The sequence below is a fragment of the Mesoplodon bidens genome, assembly GCF_964165515.1.
Source record: "Mesoplodon bidens genome assembly, chromosome: 7".
NCBI classification, from domain to species: Eukaryota; Metazoa; Chordata; class Mammalia; order Artiodactyla; family Ziphiidae; genus Mesoplodon; species Mesoplodon bidens.
This window is the reverse complement of record NC_138164.1, coordinates 108,263,140-108,282,636: the sequence shown is the minus strand read 5'-3', so window position 1 is coordinate 108,282,636 and position 19,497 is coordinate 108,263,140. Positions and strand designations below refer to the sequence as shown.

General features: G+C 53.8%; 1 protein-coding gene across 15 annotated transcripts in view; it reads right to left on the bottom strand.

Moving 5' to 3' along the window:
* The window catches only part of MARK2 (microtubule affinity regulating kinase 2), a 59,187-nt gene that overhangs the window by 5,427 nt on the left and 34,263 nt on the right, over nt 1-19,497 (bottom strand). For 6 of the 15 annotated variants that reach the window (XM_081241158.1, XM_081241149.1, XM_081241157.1 and 3 more), the window contains exons 2-16: nt 10,193-10,372; nt 9,899-9,952; nt 6,933-6,981; nt 6,541-6,606; nt 6,381-6,451; nt 6,106-6,162; nt 5,149-5,385; nt 4,591-4,710; nt 4,391-4,490; nt 4,198-4,310; nt 3,106-3,238; nt 2,743-2,924; nt 2,311-2,408; nt 1,347-1,508; nt 452-709 (exon numbers count right to left, since the gene is read on the bottom strand). In XM_081241158.1, the coding sequence (XP_081097284.1) occupies nt 452-709; nt 1,347-1,508; nt 2,311-2,408; nt 2,743-2,924; nt 3,106-3,238; nt 4,198-4,310; nt 4,391-4,490; nt 4,591-4,710; nt 5,149-5,385; nt 6,106-6,162; nt 6,381-6,451; nt 6,541-6,606; nt 6,933-6,981; nt 9,899-9,952; nt 10,193-10,372 (1,880 nt within the window). The remainder of the gene's footprint in view (nt 1-451; nt 710-1,346; nt 1,509-2,310; nt 2,409-2,742; nt 2,925-3,105; nt 3,239-4,197; nt 4,311-4,390; nt 4,491-4,590; nt 4,711-5,148; nt 5,386-6,105; nt 6,163-6,380; nt 6,452-6,540; nt 6,607-6,932; nt 6,982-9,898; nt 9,953-10,192; nt 10,373-19,497) is intronic. The other 9 variants (XM_081241156.1, XM_081241154.1, XM_081241155.1 and 6 more) reach the window with 3 other exon arrangements.

The window sequence follows — 19,497 nt, the reverse complement described above, 5'->3', positions numbered from 1 at the left end:
GGAGTGGCTGCAGCCAGACAAAACCAACTGGGTGGGGAGAAAGGAGGTCAAAGGGGGCAAGACAAGAGACCAGGAGAAACTCTCCTTGCCGGCCCAGCCTAGCTCAGGCCTCATGACTTTGCAGCTGCGTCACCAAATATAAGTTTCCATGGGAACCCAGGAGAGACGAGGGGGGCTTTTATTTTAGCATCTGAGTTCACACTCTCCTAGAGAGGAGGCGGCATCGGCCATCTGCTCGGGCCAGAGAACAAGGAGCTGGGGAGGCCTGAGAGGGACGGATGGGTCTGGGCATCTCAGGTGCCAACAAAGACTCAATTTCTTAGGCTTCCTGAGGTTTCTAACCCTGGGACCTAATCCCAGTTCTAACGCCCAGGTGTCCTCATCCCCACCCCCAGGCAAGGTGGGAAGCCTGGCCTCAGCCTCTCTGTCGCCCTAGGCGCCCCCTACTCACCTGCGTACAAACTTGGAAGTGAATTTGCTGAAGATGCTCCCCGACGCCCCCCGCCGGCCCTGGCTGTTGCCAGAGGGAGAGGCTGGGGTCACACCGTAGGGCAAATTCTGCTGGTCCCGCACCTGCCGGAGCTGCCCAGCGTGGAAGGTGCTTCGACTGGACACACCCCGGGGAAAATTAGTTCGGTCTGGGGCTCCACCACTGCTGCTGATGTTGTGGGCGGAGGGGGAGGCGACAGGGACACGCTGGGGGGCTGTGCTGTGAGAAAAGAGGTGGGGGGCGGGGAAATGCATCAGGGCATGAGAAAGCCATCACCACCGAGCAGCTGGAGCACCCTGGCGTGGGAAAGGGAAGGGGGATGCTAGGGCAGAGGCAGCCATCACAGAGGACACAGAAGGAAGGGGTGTGACCACTGAGGACACCGATAAGGAAGATGTTTGGGTGGAGGGGGAAGGAGATGGTTTGGGGGAGGGAGGGGAGGCAGGGAAGGATACGTGTGTGGAGAGCAGTACAGGATGGAGAGAAGAGGCTCCTTGGGAGCTAGGCAGACTGGAACCTCAAGGGGACAATGTTGACCAACCCTCAAGGATTGAGTCCCTGTGATGCTGACTGTCCCCGGGGTCCCAAGGAAGTCCAGGAAGGCTCAGAACAAAAAGGCTTCCTTCTGGAGCCTCGGGACGGCTTCTTGCATATCTGTTCTGAGAGGGAGAACTGGAGGAAAAGAGGGGCATTAAGCTATTTTTTGTGTCCTCTACTTCCTGGCTGCAGGGGACAGCCATCTCTTGTGGCTAAGATGCCAAGAACAGAGCAGGACCCCCAGGTGGGAAGAAACTGTGGGGGGCGGGGGTGGGTGGGCTGAGGGCAGCAGGTGCATCAGCTGCCCCAGCACACTTGCCTGGGCCGCGGCACCTCACAGTTACTGTCCGTGGGGGGCAGCCCAGTGGCCTTGTTGGGGTGCACGGAGGCCGACATGGATTTCTGGTGCTGGCGGGGCCGGGCCGCAGAGACCGCGGCGGAAGCAGAAGCCGTGGAGGCCCGGGACCCCGGCATGGTTAGGCTAGGAGACAAAAGCAGTGGAGAGGCCTGGGTTAGGGGTGGGTGGGGGCAGGAGGCTCCGGTTAGGAAGCACAAGCAGGGCGGGAAGGGCCAGAGCTGGGGAGCCTCGGCAGGATGCAGGTCAGGCCCAGGAGCAGCAACGGGGCACAAGTCAGAGCCGAGGGAGGCAGGGCTGGGAAGTGGAGGGCACAGTAAGGAAGGCGAGGCAGGCCAGAGCCGAGGGAAGGAAACCCAAAGGGCAGGAAAGCCAACAGGAGGCAACTGTCTCCGGGCTGCACTGGTCTCCTAGAAGTTCTAAGAACAAGGATGTGTCATCGCCAGAAAGAGCAGCGTGTTGCTAAGGGGAATTTTCATTAAGCTCAGAAGACAAGGAGCCAGGAACTCAACATGACGGTCAAGGTTAAGGGGGCTCTGCTCTCATGGGCACAGCTAGAGTCACCCTCAATGTGTACACGCTCCAGGTGGGCATCTCTCGGTTCTGCCCTGAGCTGGGGCCCCTCAGGCACTGATGCCCAGAAGAGTGCAGTTGCCACGCCCTGGCTGCAGTCAAGAAGCAAGGCGGCAGCTGAGATGACCATGGAGTCACACTCGATACACCGCAAGAAGCGGTCACAGGAGCAGAGGGAAGAGGAGGAGGGGGGTGGGGAGAGCAGGGAGGAGGTGCCGGCGTGTGGAAAGCTGGACTGGACAGAGCCAGGATGGGACTCCAGGGGGCAGGAAGGGAGACGGTGCTGCTGACAGACGTCACCGCTGGGAGAGGTGGCTCCCGGGAACTATGGCAGGCAGGGCCCAGGCCTGCTCACCTGTCTTTGCCGTTCTGGATGGAGGCCTGGCCCAGACTGGCCCTCTCCAAAAGTGGGGAATTCCTGCTTCGATTTGTGCTGGTGGAGAGGACGCTGTTCTGTGGAGAATAAAGAGCAGGGTGGTATCACAGAAAACCAAAGTGTTCTCACTGGCAGGTTCACAAAACCTGCTCCCCCTCCCCTTCCACCACGAGCAGTCAGCAGTCGGGCTGGGAAAAGAACCGGATTTTGCTTTTACTCTGTGGGGCAGGGTTTTCTACAGTAAGCAGAAGTGGCCCCGGGGCGGAAGGTCAGGTAGGCAGCCAAAGGGAGCTGAGTCTGGATTAAGGAAAGAGCTGCCTGGAGAGGGCAGGCCCCAGAGCAGGAGCACCGGAGGATGGGAAGGAGAGGTGGGGCTGGCCAGGAGGAGGGAGGGGCGTGGGCGTGGCTCACCGTGGAGGGGGTGGGGGTGGTCTTCTTCCTCTCCAGCCCGGGCAGGGGGCTGGCAGGCACTTTGGCTGTGCTGCTGGCCTTCCGCCCTGACTCCCGGTCCTCCTCAGGCCGCTTGTTTTCTGCGTTGTTACTCTGAGTCTTCTTAGAGTAGGAATTAGAAGTGGGAATGGCAGGACCAGCTGCTGGGCCAGAGGACAGTGGGAATGGGTAAGGGCAAGCTGGAGGGAAGTTAAGTGACTTGCCCAAGGACATGCTACTAATGAGGGCTGAACAGGGACGGAAACTCAGCTGTGTCATCCAAAGCCCCAAGAACCCATCAGGAGAGGGGTGAGCCCCCCACCTGCAGCTCCCAGAAGTACTTACCCTGGTCGCTAAAGCGCCGCTGCTTGGGGTTGGCTGAGACGCTGCGCTGTACCTTGTGGGAGGGGGAAGGGGCACTGCTATTGGTCAGATCAGCTGAAGGCCGGGGCTTCAAGGTGATGGTGTCGCCCTCCAGCTGCAAGAACACAAAAGGGAGGGCAGAAGTCATGAAGAGCTGCCCATGGATGATCCCAGTTACACATTCCTGCCTGACACAAATCCACCCCAGGCTCCCATGAGACATACCCCTGCAAGACCAACGTGCATCTAAAGAAACACTCATGGAGACAAGTCCCAACACAGACCCTGACAAACACAGTCAAAGACACACCAACCTCCCCACAAAGAACCCCGCCCTCAGAGTGGGACACACACACCACACACATAAGAATGCACATTCAGACTCAGAGACACCCCCCAATACCTCCTGAGCAGGCTAAGTCAAGAATCAAGAAAGAGAGTCCAGCACCACCAGGCGGAGAGCAGGACGGGGAGGCCACGAGTGGATGTGGGGACACACAGATGGTGAACGAGACCCTACTCCCACAGAGACCCAGGGATTCAGGCGCAGACATGGGTACCCATACGAGCAGAACAATAATCACAAAGCCTCCAGATGCACAGACGGGAGGATGGACGTACATGCACACAGATACATATACCTAGGCAGAAGCAACACACAGGCTCAAGATTCCTATAAGACAGACACAGAGCACCCAGGAACCCAGACTTCCAGATACAGAGAGACACAAACATACTGAAACAGTCAGAGACTCCTAGAGGCAACACAGAACTGACCCAGCCAGAATGACCTAGACCTAGTCTAACCAACACAGAATGAGCCAGATCTACTCACCCGTATGGAAACCCAGACCCAGGCCCAGACCCCACCAGCTTCTCTATTGAACTACTGATGGAAATTAGTGAAAGCAAAAGCCAGGGGACCTTAGCACCACCAGGGCTGAGGCTTAAAATTAGTCAGTAGAGAGCACACCTACTCAGAGATGAGCTTCTGCCCTCAAGAGCTGCCAGAAGCATGGGGATACTACTGACAGAGAGGCTGGCTAGACAGGGAATGGAGCAGGGGGCACACACCTCGGAGTTCTTGTAGCCCAGGAGCAGATAGGTGGCCATCACCTCGTTGTACCTCTGGCCCACCAGCGAGTCCTGGATCTCTTCCCTTGTGTAACCCATGGACACCATCAACTCTGTGTGGCGGGGGGACATACAGTTAAGGCTGGTCCTGAGTCCTAGGCAGGCTCAGCCTCATGGCCCAGCACAGCCTCACCTGTCCGCCGGGGGTCCTTGTAGTCAGGGAGTGGCTCCACATAAGGCTTTAATTCATCATCTTCGTGACCCACATTCATCCATCGATCTTTCATGATTTGCTGGGGAGTAAAGGGAACGGGAAGGGCAGAGAGGGAGACTCAGCTTGGAGGTTTCCTGGGGAACCCAGGACCTCCTACCAGCTGGGCTCAGGCTGCTCACCTCTAAAGTGCCTCTCTTGCTGGGATTGAGAATGAGAAATTTCTTAAGCAGGTTTTCACAGTCTGTGGACATGTAGAACGGAATACGGTATTTCCCCCTCAGTACCCGCTCCCGCAGCTCCTGTAGGAGGGAAATTTAAATCACCCAAGGCCAAGGGAAGGAACCTAATATCCAGGCTCCTGACAGCTTAAGACTGGCCAGGCAGATATAAATGAAATATGGTAAGAGGCAGAGAGCCTGGGACAAGGCACCTCACTAGAGAGGCGGTGATGTCAAATACCCCACGCCCTCTCGCTTGACCAGCCCGAGGCTTGCAATCCTGAGTACCTTGGAGGGGTGAACAGACAAACAATTTATCCCAGCCCTCAAGAGAGGAACTCAGGTTATTTTGCTGGGTGCAGAGGGCTTTTAATAGCTGCTACCTTTTGCAAGCCCTTCCTTGAAGCTCTGGCTCAGGAAAAATGTAGAAAAGCAGCAAAGGTGAGAGGTCGGGGACAAGACCAGAGGCCAAGAGAAGAAATGAGAATACAGATGATCTAAGCCTGCACTTCACTCCACCTTGAGGTTCTGTCCATCAAAAGGCAGGGATCCGCTGACCAGTGTATATAGAATAACTCCCAGGCTCCACACATCCACCTCGGGTCCGTCGTATTTTTTGCCCTGGAAGAGCTCTGGGGCAGCATAAGGGGGACTGCCACAGAAGGTATCCAGCTTGTTCCCAAAGGTGAATTCGTTGCTGAAGCCGAAGTCTGCAATCTTGATGTTCATATCAGCATCCAAGAGCAGGTTTTCTGCCTGGGAGGCAAGAAGGGAAATGTCAGGGAACCAAGTGGATCACACTACGGCACCGGGCAGGAAGGAGCTGAGGGGAATGGAAGAACAAACAGGAAGTCATCTTCAATGTCAGAACTTCTCCCACCAACTCCAGGGCAGGCCTCCAATCAGTGTGCAGAGGCTGGGCTGGGCTGGAGGCGGGCCGCACAGGCCGCTCCTCACACAGGCAGCCACGTGCGAGCTGGGATCTGAAGGCTCAGAGACGCTGTGAGCTGTGCAAAGCTTCCCTGTCAGGCCTGGGTTAATGGTGGTCACGTCTGCGAGGACTCGGGGGCCAGGAAGACTCACAGGTGGTCTCACGTGCTAACAGCTCCGCGAGGAGATGAGTGTGTGCGCTACACGTCTGCAGAGCAGCTGTGACGCAGCTGTGGAACAGTCAACACTGTTTCCTCGGTCAGCCGCCACGCTGCCTGCGGCCCTCCTGCCATGCCTGGCTGCACCGGAAGGTGAAGGGCTGGGAGGTGAAATGGCAGAGACCCTCTCCTCGCTAGCTGGAATGGGATCCTAAGTCCCGTCATAAGGCCTATGTCAGAAGCAGCCCTAGGGGCTTCCTCATCATCTCCCAAAAATTAAAGGCTGGTGTTTCCTTGAACACTCAGGGTGTAATGGTTATGTCACAGCTAACAGAGGGTGAATGACCCAGCCCTGACTCAAAGACGCTGGAGATGAGCGCACGCTTACCTTTAAGTCTCTATGAACAATAAACTTCTGGTGACAGTACTGCACAGCAGACACTATCTGAAAGGAAGGAAGAGGGGTCAGCTCAGGGGCACCTGAAGGTGGGCTACAGGGGCTGGTGGAGCTGTGATCCTGTGACCGAGTTCGCAGCTGCCACAGAGATAAGCAAAGCCCAAAGGACCCTCCAGAGGCCGCTTACAGACAGGCAGCCCCTCCTTGTAGCTAAACCCCCCAGAGCAGAGGTCGGGCCCACACTCCATGGAGGCAGTCACACCCACCTGGCGGAATTTGGCTCGAGCCTCTTTTTCTTTCATCCTGCCATGAGCCACTAGGTAATCAAACACCTCTCCTGCAAGTGACAGGGGCAGGGTCTACATCAGAGCTTGCTGGGGCTGGGGAAGGTGGGGACACAGTAGGAAGAGGCAATTCCATACCTACCTCCACTAGCGTACTCCATGACAAGGTAGAGAGTTTTCTCAGTTTCGATCACTTCAAATAACTTAACTACGAGAGAAAAGGCCAAGCTATGAGTCAGAGAAGCAGCAGGGGCCACACATCGAGCCCCAACATGTACAGGGGCATCCTAGGAATCCAAGTTTCCTCCTCTCCCATTCCTACTCTCCCAAAGACAGGTTCCTCTCGAGGCAGCCACACCACTAAGGACAGCCCTGTGCTCCAGAGGCAGAGCTGGATCTTGAGCTGGGCTCCCCAGAGGCACCCTTGAAAACTACAGACTCCAGAAGGCCATGTGCCTCAGGGAGAGGGGCCACATGCTGGGAAGTGGAGCCTTGCTGTGGGCAAAGAGGAAAGGAATGATGACTGGTTCTCACCTATGTTGGGATGATTCAAAACCTTCATTATTCTTACTTCACGGAACAGCTGGAAAATAAAATACCAGGGGTCATGCTTGCTCAGCTTGCTCCCCTCAGGTCCCCTCCAAACAGAGCCACTGCTAGGATGCTTTTTCCAAAAGAGAAAACTGGCAGGGAAAAGAAACAGAGTAGCTGTCCAGATCCTCCATGCCCGTCCCCAGTGGCTGAGAAGGACATGCGGGGAAGGAGAGCAAGAAGGGTCAGTGCGAGGAAATCTGGGCTCTCAAGACTTGTACCCTCAGGGGCAGCATCTGGACGAGCCAGCTGCACCCTTGGGTGTTGTCTCCCCAAATCCAGCCCCCAAACAGCAGACGGGTTTTGGCTGCGTGCCTCTGAAAGAGGGAGCGTGAGCCCACGTACATGGAACATTTAGAACCTGAGCGGCTTCTACAGGTCACTGACAAAGCAGACTCTAGCCTGGTCTGTGTGAAGAGGTAGGGGAGCTCTGAAGGGGCCCCTCTGAAGGGGCCACCTTGTGACTTACAAAAGTCAGAGGGCTCTGCACTAGTGGGTACGCCTTTCTCTCCTGGGCCTCGGGGTGGTGACAGAAGAAGCCACTCCTATATATAGCTGATGCCAATTTTAATCAAATCCACCTCCACACACTCACGCTCTCTTTGTGAAACAAAATCAGGGACTCCAAACCATACATTTCCATAAAGAAAGATGACAGAAACGAACTCCATCCCCTCTGCGGGGGCCAGAGAACTGGAGGTGGGGTTTTCTGCAACTTCTAGGCCTCACCGTTTGCACAAGGAGCAGAACTAGTTGTGTTGTGTTTTGTTTTTGTTTTTAAGGAGAGGGGAGGTATGGAGACCTAATCTAGGCTATATTTTACGGGGAAAAGTGAACACATCTTTCTTTTTTTTCCTTTAATGAGATCCCAGAGCTTTTGTGAGCTGGAAAGGAAAAGATGAGACAGGTTTTCTAATCTTCGAGAACTGATTCTGACCTTGGCTCCCTTTTCTTGTTAGAGCACAGGTTTTTCTTGCTTTCTTCCCAGGCCCAATAGTTATCTTGGATGAAGAGGCAAAAAATCCTGGATGCCACCTCAGGGGCAATAATGGGCCTGGAAAGGGCGTTCTCCTAGGAGAGCGTGGAGTTTTCTGGGCTTGTCTAGAACCCCAAAGAGGTTAGCGTCTTCAGCGTTTGTCCTTTAGGGATCATTGCTGGGATCAAATTTAAACAGAGTGATTTGGCCAGAATCAGATTGGCCTTGGCAGTGGAGTGTGTTTAAAGGCTTTAAAAATGGCTATATTTGTCTGGTGCTGGTGCTTCCAGCCAGTCAGGAAGAGGCAGGGAGAAAAAAGAGGTGGGAAGTAAGATGGCCTAGCTGACTCTGGCAGGCTAAACTGCTCCGAAGACCAAATGGCCCACACCGAGCTGGCTTCTCCTCTGTGGGGTCTGAGCCAACATGTCAAGAGTAGCCCTCTTTCCCTGCCTTCCGGAAAGCTCCCAGCAGCAGGGAAGCCCTGGTGATGACAGCCATGTTTCCTTTGAGTCAAAGAACTTTGAGGGGATCCCAGGGGTAACAAAAAATAGGAAACACCTTGGTTTTGGCTGTCAGCATGTCAGGGCACCTCAACTCACACTAATTCTCTGAGTGTCTCTCTCAGTCACAGCTCCCAACCTCTAGTCCCAAGCTTCCCAACCTCACTGTAGTTGGCTGTTAGCATCAGGTTATGCCCTCTCCCAACTCAAGTAACAAATGTGCTCATGAAAAGAAAAACTCAATCTGCCAGAAGATGCAAGGAACTAGGTAGGTTAATCAAGGTCAGAAAATCTGAGCCAGGGTCAGCTGGAGTATGAGGAAATCCGACTGACCTGAATAGGGGCAGCTTTTTGGGAGCCCGACGGGAGATTTCTTCCTTCCCCTAACTGACGGAGCCCAGGGTGGGGGCAGAGGGCAGACAGTTTCCAGTTCTACACCAACCAGGCACTGGTAAGCTGTCCCTCTTCTGCAGATGAAAGCCCTCTTTTCTCACTCCTACATATGTGGTCTCACCTGGAGGGTTCCCTGACCAGCTAAGTAAGACCTCAGTTTTCCACTGCAAGTCAAGAAGGGAAGGAAAAGTTCAACCTCATCTAGCAAAGACTACATGCCAAGGACTCTGCAACTGTTAGTCAAAAGAAGCCTAGAGGGGCTTCCCTGGTGGCGCAGTGGTTGAGAGTCTGCCTGCCGATGCAGGGGACACAGGTTCGTGCCCCGGTCCGGGAAGATCCCACATGCCGCGGAGCGGCTGGGCCCGTGAGCCATGGCTGCTGAGCCTGTGCGTCCAGAGCCTGTGCCCCGCGTCGGGAGAGGTCACAACAGTGAGAGGCCCACGTACCACAAAAAAAAAAAAAAAAAAAAAAGAAGCCTAGAAGTGAGAAGGAAAACTGGGAGGACCTGTCATTAATCTGCACGTACTGTAAGAGGCTTGAAACTGGAGTTTAGTTTCGAAAAACCCCAGCCTTCCATACCTTCTCTGAAATGTAGCTGGCACAGAATCCAGGGGCAGGTTCTTTGCCTCCTCTTATCCCTGTACTTCTAGAGCCACTCCCCTGGTTCATTCAGATCTTACAGTTAACTGCATGTGTTTCTAGTACTGGCTATATACATGTGTTTTTGCATAGGGCTGGTCACAGGCCAGAAGAAAACAAGATGCAGGAAGTAGGTCAGACAGGTAGGCCAAGGGGCAGGAAAGGGGCAGAAAGACTTCTAAAGAGCCAGTGTCTGTGGCCAGGAAGCTCAATCAGGAGAAGCCAACACAGGTGATCCAACCAAAACCCTAAAGATAGCAGAGCCATGGAAAGGGATGGTGGCAACAGTGAAACGACCAGAGATTCTGAATTAGGGGTTCAAGAGGAGGTCCAAATGGGGTCAGCAGATCATTAACTCCTGACAGAGGTTTAGAAAGGGACAGGAGGTACTGTGTGCTTACTTTCTGGAGGCTGGAGGAATTCAGTTGAGTCTTGTCAATGATCTTCACAGCTACCTGAACAAGAGATAAAAAGCCCAAGATTACCTCTTTGACCAGGCTAAACTCAGGACTCGCATCTACTTCCTCCTTTATATTTCTGCCCCCTTTTGGCCCTATCCCTCTTAGCACCCCTATCTGTTCAGATCTCATTTCTGCCTGATAAACAAAAGGCCGGCTGTGGTAGAAGTCCCACTACTACCTGCTGGGGTATCAAGAGTTGGGAGATGCTGCCATGTCCCCAACCCCAGAGCTCACCTCCTTCCCAGTAAGGATGTGCCGAGCCAGCTTCACCTTGGCGAAGTTACCCTTGCCGATGGTCTTGAGGAGTCGGTAGTTGCCAATGTGGGGCTGCTCGTCAGCAGAAGTGGCTGAGTTGCGGCCCCGCAGCATGTTGGACTTACTGCTGGGCTTGGAGTCGAGGTGTCCCAAGGTGGGCTGCAGGGTAGAAACATGTACACCTTTGAGTACGCTGCCCTTCCGGTTCCCCGTACCACTGCCCTTAGCTCTCTGCAAAAACCGCAAGAGGCTGGGGTATGGGGGCCGACTCCAGGAGGCTGGTAGGCACGCAAAGGAAGAATCATAAGGCAGGGGGGTAAAAGGAGATGGGAAGAGCGCCCACCTTCGCTCCAAAAGAGCACAGCCTAAGGTCCAGCGTCAACACCCTGTGGGCGCTGGAGCTTAGGACCTAAGCTGTCCCATCACTGGCTCCACTGCCTGGCAATACATCCCCTGTAACAACCCAACAGTTCCTCCACCTCATGTGGGAGAGCGCCGTCTACCGTCCTCCCTGTCGCCTGTTCACGCTTTGATAAGGCTACATCTCCAAGTCGCAGGAGCATGATCAGAATTACTGCAAAGCACTCACTGCCACCCAACACTTTACATTTCTCTTTATTATGTATCACTTTACATTGATCTGTTGTCTATCCAGCAAGAATGGAAGCTCATGAAGGCAGGCATGTATCGTTTATTCACTGATACATCCCTGCACCTAGACAGACTGCATTATGGTAGATGCTCAATGAATACTTGTGCAATGAAAAAATGGAATGACAGGGTCTGCGCAAGGCCACCCTCTGCCCTCCTTGGATATCCCATAGCTCAAATAAGGGTGTGAGGAAGCAGAAATGACAACGACTGGCACCAACAGGTATACAAACATAACACAAAAAAGGTACGGTCCAGATGAAAACATACATCTGCAGGAAGACCTGTACAGTCCTCAGAGGGCTAAATGTAGAGTTCCATGTGATCCAGCAATTCCACTCCTAGCTACATACCCAAGAGCAACTTGCACATTAATGTACATTTGTAGTATCACACATTCATAATAGCCAAGAAGTAGAAACAACACAAATGTCTGTCAATTGATAAGTGGATATACAAATTGTGAAACATCCACACAGTGGAATATTCGTTGGCAATTAAAAAGAAAAAGAAGGGACTTCCCTGGTGGCGCAGTGGTTAAGAATCCGCCTGCCAGTGCTAGGGGACACGGGTTCCACCCCTGATCCGGGAAGATCCCACATGCCGCGGAGCAACTAAGCCCGTACGCCACAACTACTGAGCCTGCGCTCTAGAGCTCGCGAGCCATAATTACTGAGCCCACACGCCGCAACTACCAAAGCCCGCGCGCCTAAAGCCGGAGCTCCACAACAAGAGAAGCCACCGCAATAAGAAGCCCATACACCGCAACAAAGAGTAGCCTCTGCCTACTGCAACTAGAGAAAGCCCGTGTGCAGCAACGAAGACCCAACGCAGCGCGCCCCCCCAAAAAAGAAAATAACTTAAAAAAAAAAAAGTACTGACATATGCTACAACATGGATGAACCTTGAAAGCATTATGCTAAGTGAACAAAGCTGTTCACAAAGGACCACAGGTTATATGATTACATTTATTTGAAATGTCCAGAGTAGGTAAATCCATAGAGACAAGAAAGAGATTACTCTAGGGCTGAGGAGAGCTGAAGAGGGTGAGGGGACTTAGGGGTAACAACTAAGGGCTGTGAGGTTTCTTTCTGCAGTAATGAAAATACTCTAATGGAATGTTGACTGTGGTGATGGATACACAGCTCTGAGAATTTACTAAAAGCCACTGAATTGTACACTTTAATGGGTGAACTGTATGGGATGTGAATTATATCTCAGTCAAACTGTTAAGAGTCTGGTCTAGCTCTGGTCAAGAGCACTGATTTGCCTCTTCCAGAATACCTGATGCCATTGCTCCAGCATAATGGGGATAAAGTGCTGCCAGAGTCTCATCCCAGAACCATCCAGAGCTGCCTTGAAACTTCAAGGAAACAATCTGGGGGAGCAGGGTGACCAGAGAAGTGTGACTCAAAATTCTTTCTTTCACGGTCCTTTTCTGGCTCTAAGTGAAGCCCTCAAAAACCACAGAGAAAAGAAATGACTTGCTACCACCCAAGGAACTGTCCAGGGTTCCTTGGCAAGCAGCGTGCTTCCCCAACCTGTTGCTTTTCAGCCCTCAGGGGCTACGAATAGGAAAACACTTCCCTCTGCCCCAACTTCCAAGATAGGAAGATGAGTGAAAAGTTTCCTTGGCAACCTCTAAATCACCTCCTAAATTTCTTGTCACTCTCCTGTTTTCTGAGGATATGAGCCAAAGGCAGCAGGGTCTTGACAGTCCCCAAGTCCTCAAAGTTTGCAATGAGAATTTAGTGTCTACCTGAGGCTGTGGGTCCTTTGCTCCCTGAAGCCAAATCTGGGAACCCTGCTGCCTATCCTGAGCTCTGCTCTGCCCATCCCTCGCAACGCTTCCCGCTCCAGGGGCTGCTCTGTGCTGTGCAGCAGGACAGCATCCTCCCCCCACCCCGAGGCTCAGCTGCACACAGAACTTCAAGGAACAGCAACGACCCTCCTCCTTACTGGGACAGAGAGGGGTGCTTAAGAGTAGAGATGCAGAGACAAACCACCAGGGTTCAAGTCCCGAATCTGCCACTTGCTCAGCACATGTTAACTTTATTATTATCACAACATCCTCATGAGGCAGATGAGATTATTACAAAGCAGGAAGGGAACCACCTAAAAGATGACCGACGTGGGACGATCCCACACACGGGTGTCAGGAGACGGCCTAGTGGGTGCTGAGGAGCTCTGTCCAACAGAACGAGGTTCCAGTCCTGGCTCCCCCACTTACTAGCATTAGTTTCCTCATCTGTAAAGCGGTGATAAAGCAGTCCCTATTTCACATTCATTAGGTGACAGAAAATATGTAAAAATGCCTTATCCAATGCTCAAAAAAGAACCACTGTGAATGCCATTATTTTTAGTTCCTAAATACTACAAAGCCTATTTGCAAAGCCAGAAGTCTCATTGTCAGCAAGACTTCTGCATCTAAGTCAAGCCCTCCTAAGCCGGCTGCAGGCTAGCTGGAGGCCGAGAGATGCTATGTATGGGCCCTCCCGGCTGGGGAGAGGTCCCGGCTGAGCATCAGCCACCTGGCCTACACCAGCACCTTTAGCCTTCACAGGAGGGGACTCGACAGGGCAGCTGTGAAGGGTTGATTCCAAGCTAGGTATCCAGGACAGTCAAAGAGAGGGTTCTGCTTGTCCGGGACCCAGAGAAGCAGAGAACTGGTGTGTGCTCTTTGATCCCCTGCTCTAAAAGTCACACACTCCCCTCTCAGGGCCGAACTACCCAACTCTCAGGACTCAAAGGACACAGTCCTTCTCTTACCCCCTTCTGCCTCTGCTATGTTGTGAGATATTTCCCACAGCAGGGATGTGGGACAGGGTGAGGAAGCAGAGAAAGGAGAAAGTCTCTAGTAGGAAATGTTCCTTGGACCAAGGCCCCATGAGAGGCAGCTTCTTTGAAGGCTGAAGAGGAGGTAGGGGTGTGGGTGGCTATCATGGAGAGAGGGTCCCATCCCTGGTTCTCGACTAGGCCCTTGTAACCTGGACCCAGATCTCACCAACAGGGTGGGGGGCTGAAGACTAGCTGCCCTTCTGGGCCAACTAAGCAGGATCTAGCTAGAGCCATGCTCTGCCCCCCACCCCCATCCTCCTTGCACACAGGAAGACATGGAACACCAGACATCCTTAAAGCTCTGGCTGACATCACACCATAGGCAGGCCCCAAAGCTCTGAGGCCAGTCTGCTGAAAGCAGACACCACGGCTGTCAGGCAGCTTTCAGAAAGAACAAGGGGTCACCCTGTGAGGCAGTATTTGGAACCAAATGGCAGAACACACAGGTTACTAAGCAGGCCTGATTCAGAATTAGGGCCTAAACAGCTTTGAGGTCCTCAACCGAGAGGAGAGAAGGCAGGAGGACATGAGGATGAAAAAAAAAAGTCTTATATCCAATGGGCCCTTCAACCTGGATCTCAGAACTCAGCCTAGGCGTGTTGCCACGTTTGCCCGGAAGACTGCCTCCACCCCGAGAGGCCCGGCGCTGACTCAGGTAGGCAGGGCCCCTTCCCTAATGCTGGAGGCCCTGACCAACAGTTCTCCCCTAGAAAAGCTCACGCTTTGGGGCTCTGCACTCAGGTTTGGCCTCGAGTGTCCCGAGACTTCCCTGGGGCCGGGAGGGGGCCAAGCTGGGAAGGGGGATAGGCAGGTACTCCCTGGCCAGAGGCAGAGTGCGCCTGGGCACTGTGGAATGGAGGAAAAGTGTCCCTTGGGCATCGGCCCTGGGTGGCCGCCCCAGATCCGTCTCCCCTCACTGTAGCACTCGTGCGCCCTCCCTGGGCCTCTGCCTGTCATCAGCCTGTTCCCTTCACTCGGGCTGGGCCTGCTCACTCCACCTAAGGGGAGAGTCTTCTCTGGGTATTTGCCCCCTCTTCCTTTCTCAGCCAACGCCTCTTCCCAGGAGGAGCACTTCCCTGTGCTAGTTGCTGCCTGGCTCCATTTAGCAACTCTTCAAAGATCCTGTGTTTGGGGTGAGACGGATGAAAGAGGAGGGGGCAATTCCACAGCAAAAAAAAAAAGGGGGGAAACATACCCGGCTGGAGAAAGGGACAAGGACTACCAGCGACTTCCATTCAGCAGAGCCCACGGCAGAATCTGTCAGGCAGTGAGGGCAAAGTACAGAGGCCGGGAAGAGCCAGGCCCAGGGCGGGGGCTCCTGGCTCCGTCAGCCACCCTTACTCAGCTGAAGCAGGCGACACCTTCCACCACCTCGTCAGTGAAAAGGAGCGAAGCAGCCAGGCCAAGCGGCTCCTGCCTGGGAACCTGGACTGTGTCGCAACCGAAACCACCACTAGCAGAGAGAGCCCAGGCTTGGCAAGAGAGCAACGGGGACAAAGCCCTGCGGCTTCTTGTGGGCCAGGGTCTGGTAGCCAGAAAATGCATGCAGTCCTCGGACACTACCCAGGAGAAAGGTGGGAGGAAAGGGGCAGGAGGCTAACGGGAAGGAAGGGAGACAGAGAGAGAAAGAGGCGGGTTTAGATCAACTTCCTTCTCCCTTCCCCTCCCCCTCTCCGGAAGTGGGCTGCCCCACCCTCCCCAAGGTGCTTTGCTGGGTAACAGCTGGGAGAGGGTGAGGAGGAGACTTACTCCAGCCCAGGTTGTCATAAAGCCATTATCTCACCTGCAGCAGGTGGGACCTGGGTAGGGGCTCACATCTGCGGGGGTGGGGGGGAGGAGTACGTGTGAATCAGACATGCTGACCCAGAGAGCGCCAGCAAAACACCCATGGGGCGGGGTGGGAGCAGAAACCAGCCATCCAACAGTGGCAGATGGACCTCCTACTTCACAAAAAGCAGTGTTTAACCTTAGAAAAATGCACACTCCACTTATACAGATAGTATTCTGGACATAGTATCAGGAGATTCATGAACCCTGTGAAGCCCCTTAGGTCCATGGGTTCTAGACTAAGAACCTTTGTCACTGATAGAGAATAAGATGCTTTATCCTAAATTTTGCCCAAAGGCTGGGAACAAACCAAATGCTTCTCTAAATCCGTCCCAGCCCTGATTCTGGGAGTCTATCTCCAGGTTCCCACCCACCTCCAAGTCTCCATCACCACCCCCCCCCCAATACTGCTTTCTTTGGGCCTTGAGGGCCTGGGGGCAGCAGGGGAAGCCATTTCCTCACACCTGCCTCCAGCCAAGCCCCTGCTGTCTAGGCATCTGCTGTCCTTGTGGCAAACTGGAGCCCTCCCCGTTTGTGTTCTGGTCTCGGCCTTTCTTCTGGCTGCCAGATGAACTTCACATTCACTCCACTACTCGAGGCTAGGGTCTTTCCCACTAGGCAACTCTTTAAAGATCTCATGCTGGGAGGCCATAAACCCCTCTAGGGAAGGGCAAAGCCTCCCACTGACCTCACAGCACCTGAGCACAGACACCTGGGAGACCATGCTACTCAGTGTTCACCTTATGTATGAACCCTGGTCAACAGATTCGGCATTTCTGGTACTACCATCTGCTGGCACGTACTTCCCATGTTCTCCACACCGTAAACCTACAGGGTAGGGAGCGTCTTCATCTTACAGATGAGAAATTTGAGCGCAGAAGTTAAGAGACTTGCCCAAGGTCAGCCTCCCGGTGCAGAGCTGGGACTGGAGCCCAGGGCTTTCGCGCCCACTCCAGCACTCTGCTGTTCCTCACGGTCCCCTTCACCAGCTCCTCTTCAATGCTTCTGAAGCCTAATCTGCTCTTACTTCTCCCAGAAGAAGAATGAGTCCCTCGCTCTTCCTCCACAGACTAGGAAGAGGGGAAGGATGTGAAGATTCCGGAAAGGTGCCTGGGACAGCAGGAAGGCCAACAGCTGGGTTAAGGCCAGTGGGGGGCAGGGGCTGTTTTAAAGGCCTACCCAGGTGGTCCCACAGCACCCCCTGCTCTCACTCCTTCCCAAAGTGGGCCCTCATCTCAGTGGAAGAGGTCAGGCTTTATTCTGGACCCTGGGCTCAGGCTTGCCCCTCCACTCAGACGCCAGAGCGGGATCAAATGGCTTCATTTTCCAGTCTCCAGGATTTTGCAATGTGACAGGAGGATTGTTTCCTCAATCTTATTTGGGGGGGGCAGTAAGGGGCTTTGCAAACTGAGCAAGTACCAAGCAGTGACCTCAGAGAGGCTGGGGAGAGACAGGATGGGACTGAGCTGAAACGTCACACGGCAAATCGCTAGTTCTTTAACCCTTCCGCCTTCAGTTCATCCATGAGCCTTCTTTGCATCCTTTGATCCTGAGCAACTGTCGCTCTCAACTGCCAAGAGTCAATACACCAGCGGAGCATTCTGGGTAGGAGAGCTCTGGTAAAGCTCAGTAAGCAGTGACCAGTGGAGAGTCTGGATGTACACCCCCAGCCCCAGAATGAACCGTGATGTCTCCACCTGGGGAACCCCCACCATCCCTTAATACTCCGTCGCAGAGCGGAGCTGGGCTTGTGTAAAACTGCCAAAGGGCTGCTCCTCCCTTTTTCCAACCAGGGTAGGTGCCTTCCTGACAAAGGAGGCCAGCAGAGCCTGTGACTGAAGCAAAGCCAAAAGCAAGGTGGTTCGCTGCCCTCCAGCTCCCTAAGCTGCAAGTCTCACCCCAAGGCTGGGAGACCAGCACTGCAGCCTGGGCCATGCAGGGAGCCCGAGTGCCTCAAAGCAGCCACAGCAGAGCCAGTGCCTGCCTGGGAAGTCCGGCAGGCGAGAACTGACCTGGAGTGAGGTCCGAGCTGAGCCACCTACAGCCCCTGCACGCATGGAAGCTGCGGTGCAAGGAGCACCCCTCAAATCTCCTGTCTTCTGAGCCACTTGAAATGCTGGGCTCCTCTTCAAAAATGGTGGATTCTACTGAGCAACCACGGCTTCAGAAGCTTCCACACCACTTTATCCCTGAGAATCTGCTCACTGGGGCCTGGTCTCTATCTCAGTCCCCAATTACTGTTGCCCTGTTCAGCAAACTTTCATTGAGCGCCCACCTCTGGAGCCTGTTGCAAAGTACGGAGAGATCTGGTTCCTGCCTTCTAGAGACTGAGAGGAGGGGAACCATACACGAGACTCACGACGGTATCTCTGCTTACTTGTTAGGCAGGCAGGATAGCACAGCAGAGCTCTGGAAGCAGCCGGAGGCAGTGGGGGCCCTGCCTTCGCTCCTTACCAGCTCACCGAACACCACCAGCAAGATCACTTGGCACCTCCAGGTCTCAGTTTCCTCACCCGGGACATGAGGACACTAGCTGTTCCCACTTCACAGGATAAGTGTGAAGATGAAATGAGAAAATCCACGCCAGCGTTGACCACGGTCACTGGTGCGCAGTAAGGTCTCGACCATGTTTTCTATGATCTCTCTTCACTTTCAGGTAGGGACCTTTGTTTCCCATCCACAGGGGTTCTCTGAGCCCTGACAAGAGCTATAATCTCTAAGAACTTGACTACAAGTACCAGTGTAGCAAAGCTGGTATTCCTTCTAGAATGAGGAAAGTCAAATTTCTACCATGGCCGGGCTGTCAGACAAAAAGGACCCTCCTTCCTAACATCACTCCTGCCAAGAGAAGTGGGTGAATGAGAAGGCAGCCACGCCTCTGCCCGTGAGCAGCCCAGAGCGGGAGGAAGGTGTGCCCACTCTTCCCTTTCTCATCATTTCCTTAACTCCTTCCTCTCAGAAAAGGTCCAAGAAACGGCCAACATACCAGTACCACATGGTGCCAAGGGCTGGGGGAAGCTCACATTGCCAGCCTCGCACTCCATTCGGCTCCTCCCTACCAGTGGGTTACCGTAACCATGGAGACCAACAAGTTCCTCCATATCACAGGAGAGCCTGCCTGCCAGCAGCCCAGGGCTCTGGGGGAGGCAGAAGGCAGCCTGCAGCAGGAAGGTCTGGCTCGCTTTACAGAGGACTGTGGGGAGCTGATGGGAGACTAACCAGTGAAGCTGAGGTGCCTGGGCCTCCCTCCAACTTCCTTTTCTTTGCCCAGTAGTTTGTTTTTAGCACATTCATTGTCTGGCTGTATGTGGTGTGGTAGTGAAGGGTGTCACTCTGGAGTCAGACAGACCCGCGGTGGGACCCCAGCTCCACCACTCTGGCTGCTGCGTAGGGAATGGACTGGAACTGTGGTATGAAGAGCTACACAGATCCACACACACGAAAAGGCTCCAGATCTCATGTAATACCTTTTTTTAAGTGATCCAGGTAAGTAAACGCTCTTATCCCTTGTTTATCCCAAATCCCTTTGTTCAAATAGTTATCCAGACCCCTTCTTAGCTGAGAGTGACCTCTCCCTTCTCTGACTCTCCCCGCACCCTCTCTGTATCCATTCAGCTCTTCTGCCTTTGTGCCTCTATGCCTTCACCCCCCTTTGAGCTCTGAGAAGTCAGAGGTCACCGCTGTATGCCCTTAGGGCCTAACAGTGCCCCACGTTACAATACTTCCGGAATATTTACAGAATAAAAGTGGTAAAACTTCTTCATCCCTAAAGTTGCTCCCTCCTCCCCCAAGGAGATAAGCAAGGGCAGAGGAAGGAAGATCAACACCTCTGGCCAGAAGACCCCTTTCCCCTCTTTCAGGGCATTTACTGCCCTCTGAAGTTGGCTGGTTACTGTCTGTCCCTCCCACTAGACTACACCGTAAAGGGAAGGCCCCGGTCTGTCTGATTCATGGCTCACAACAATGTC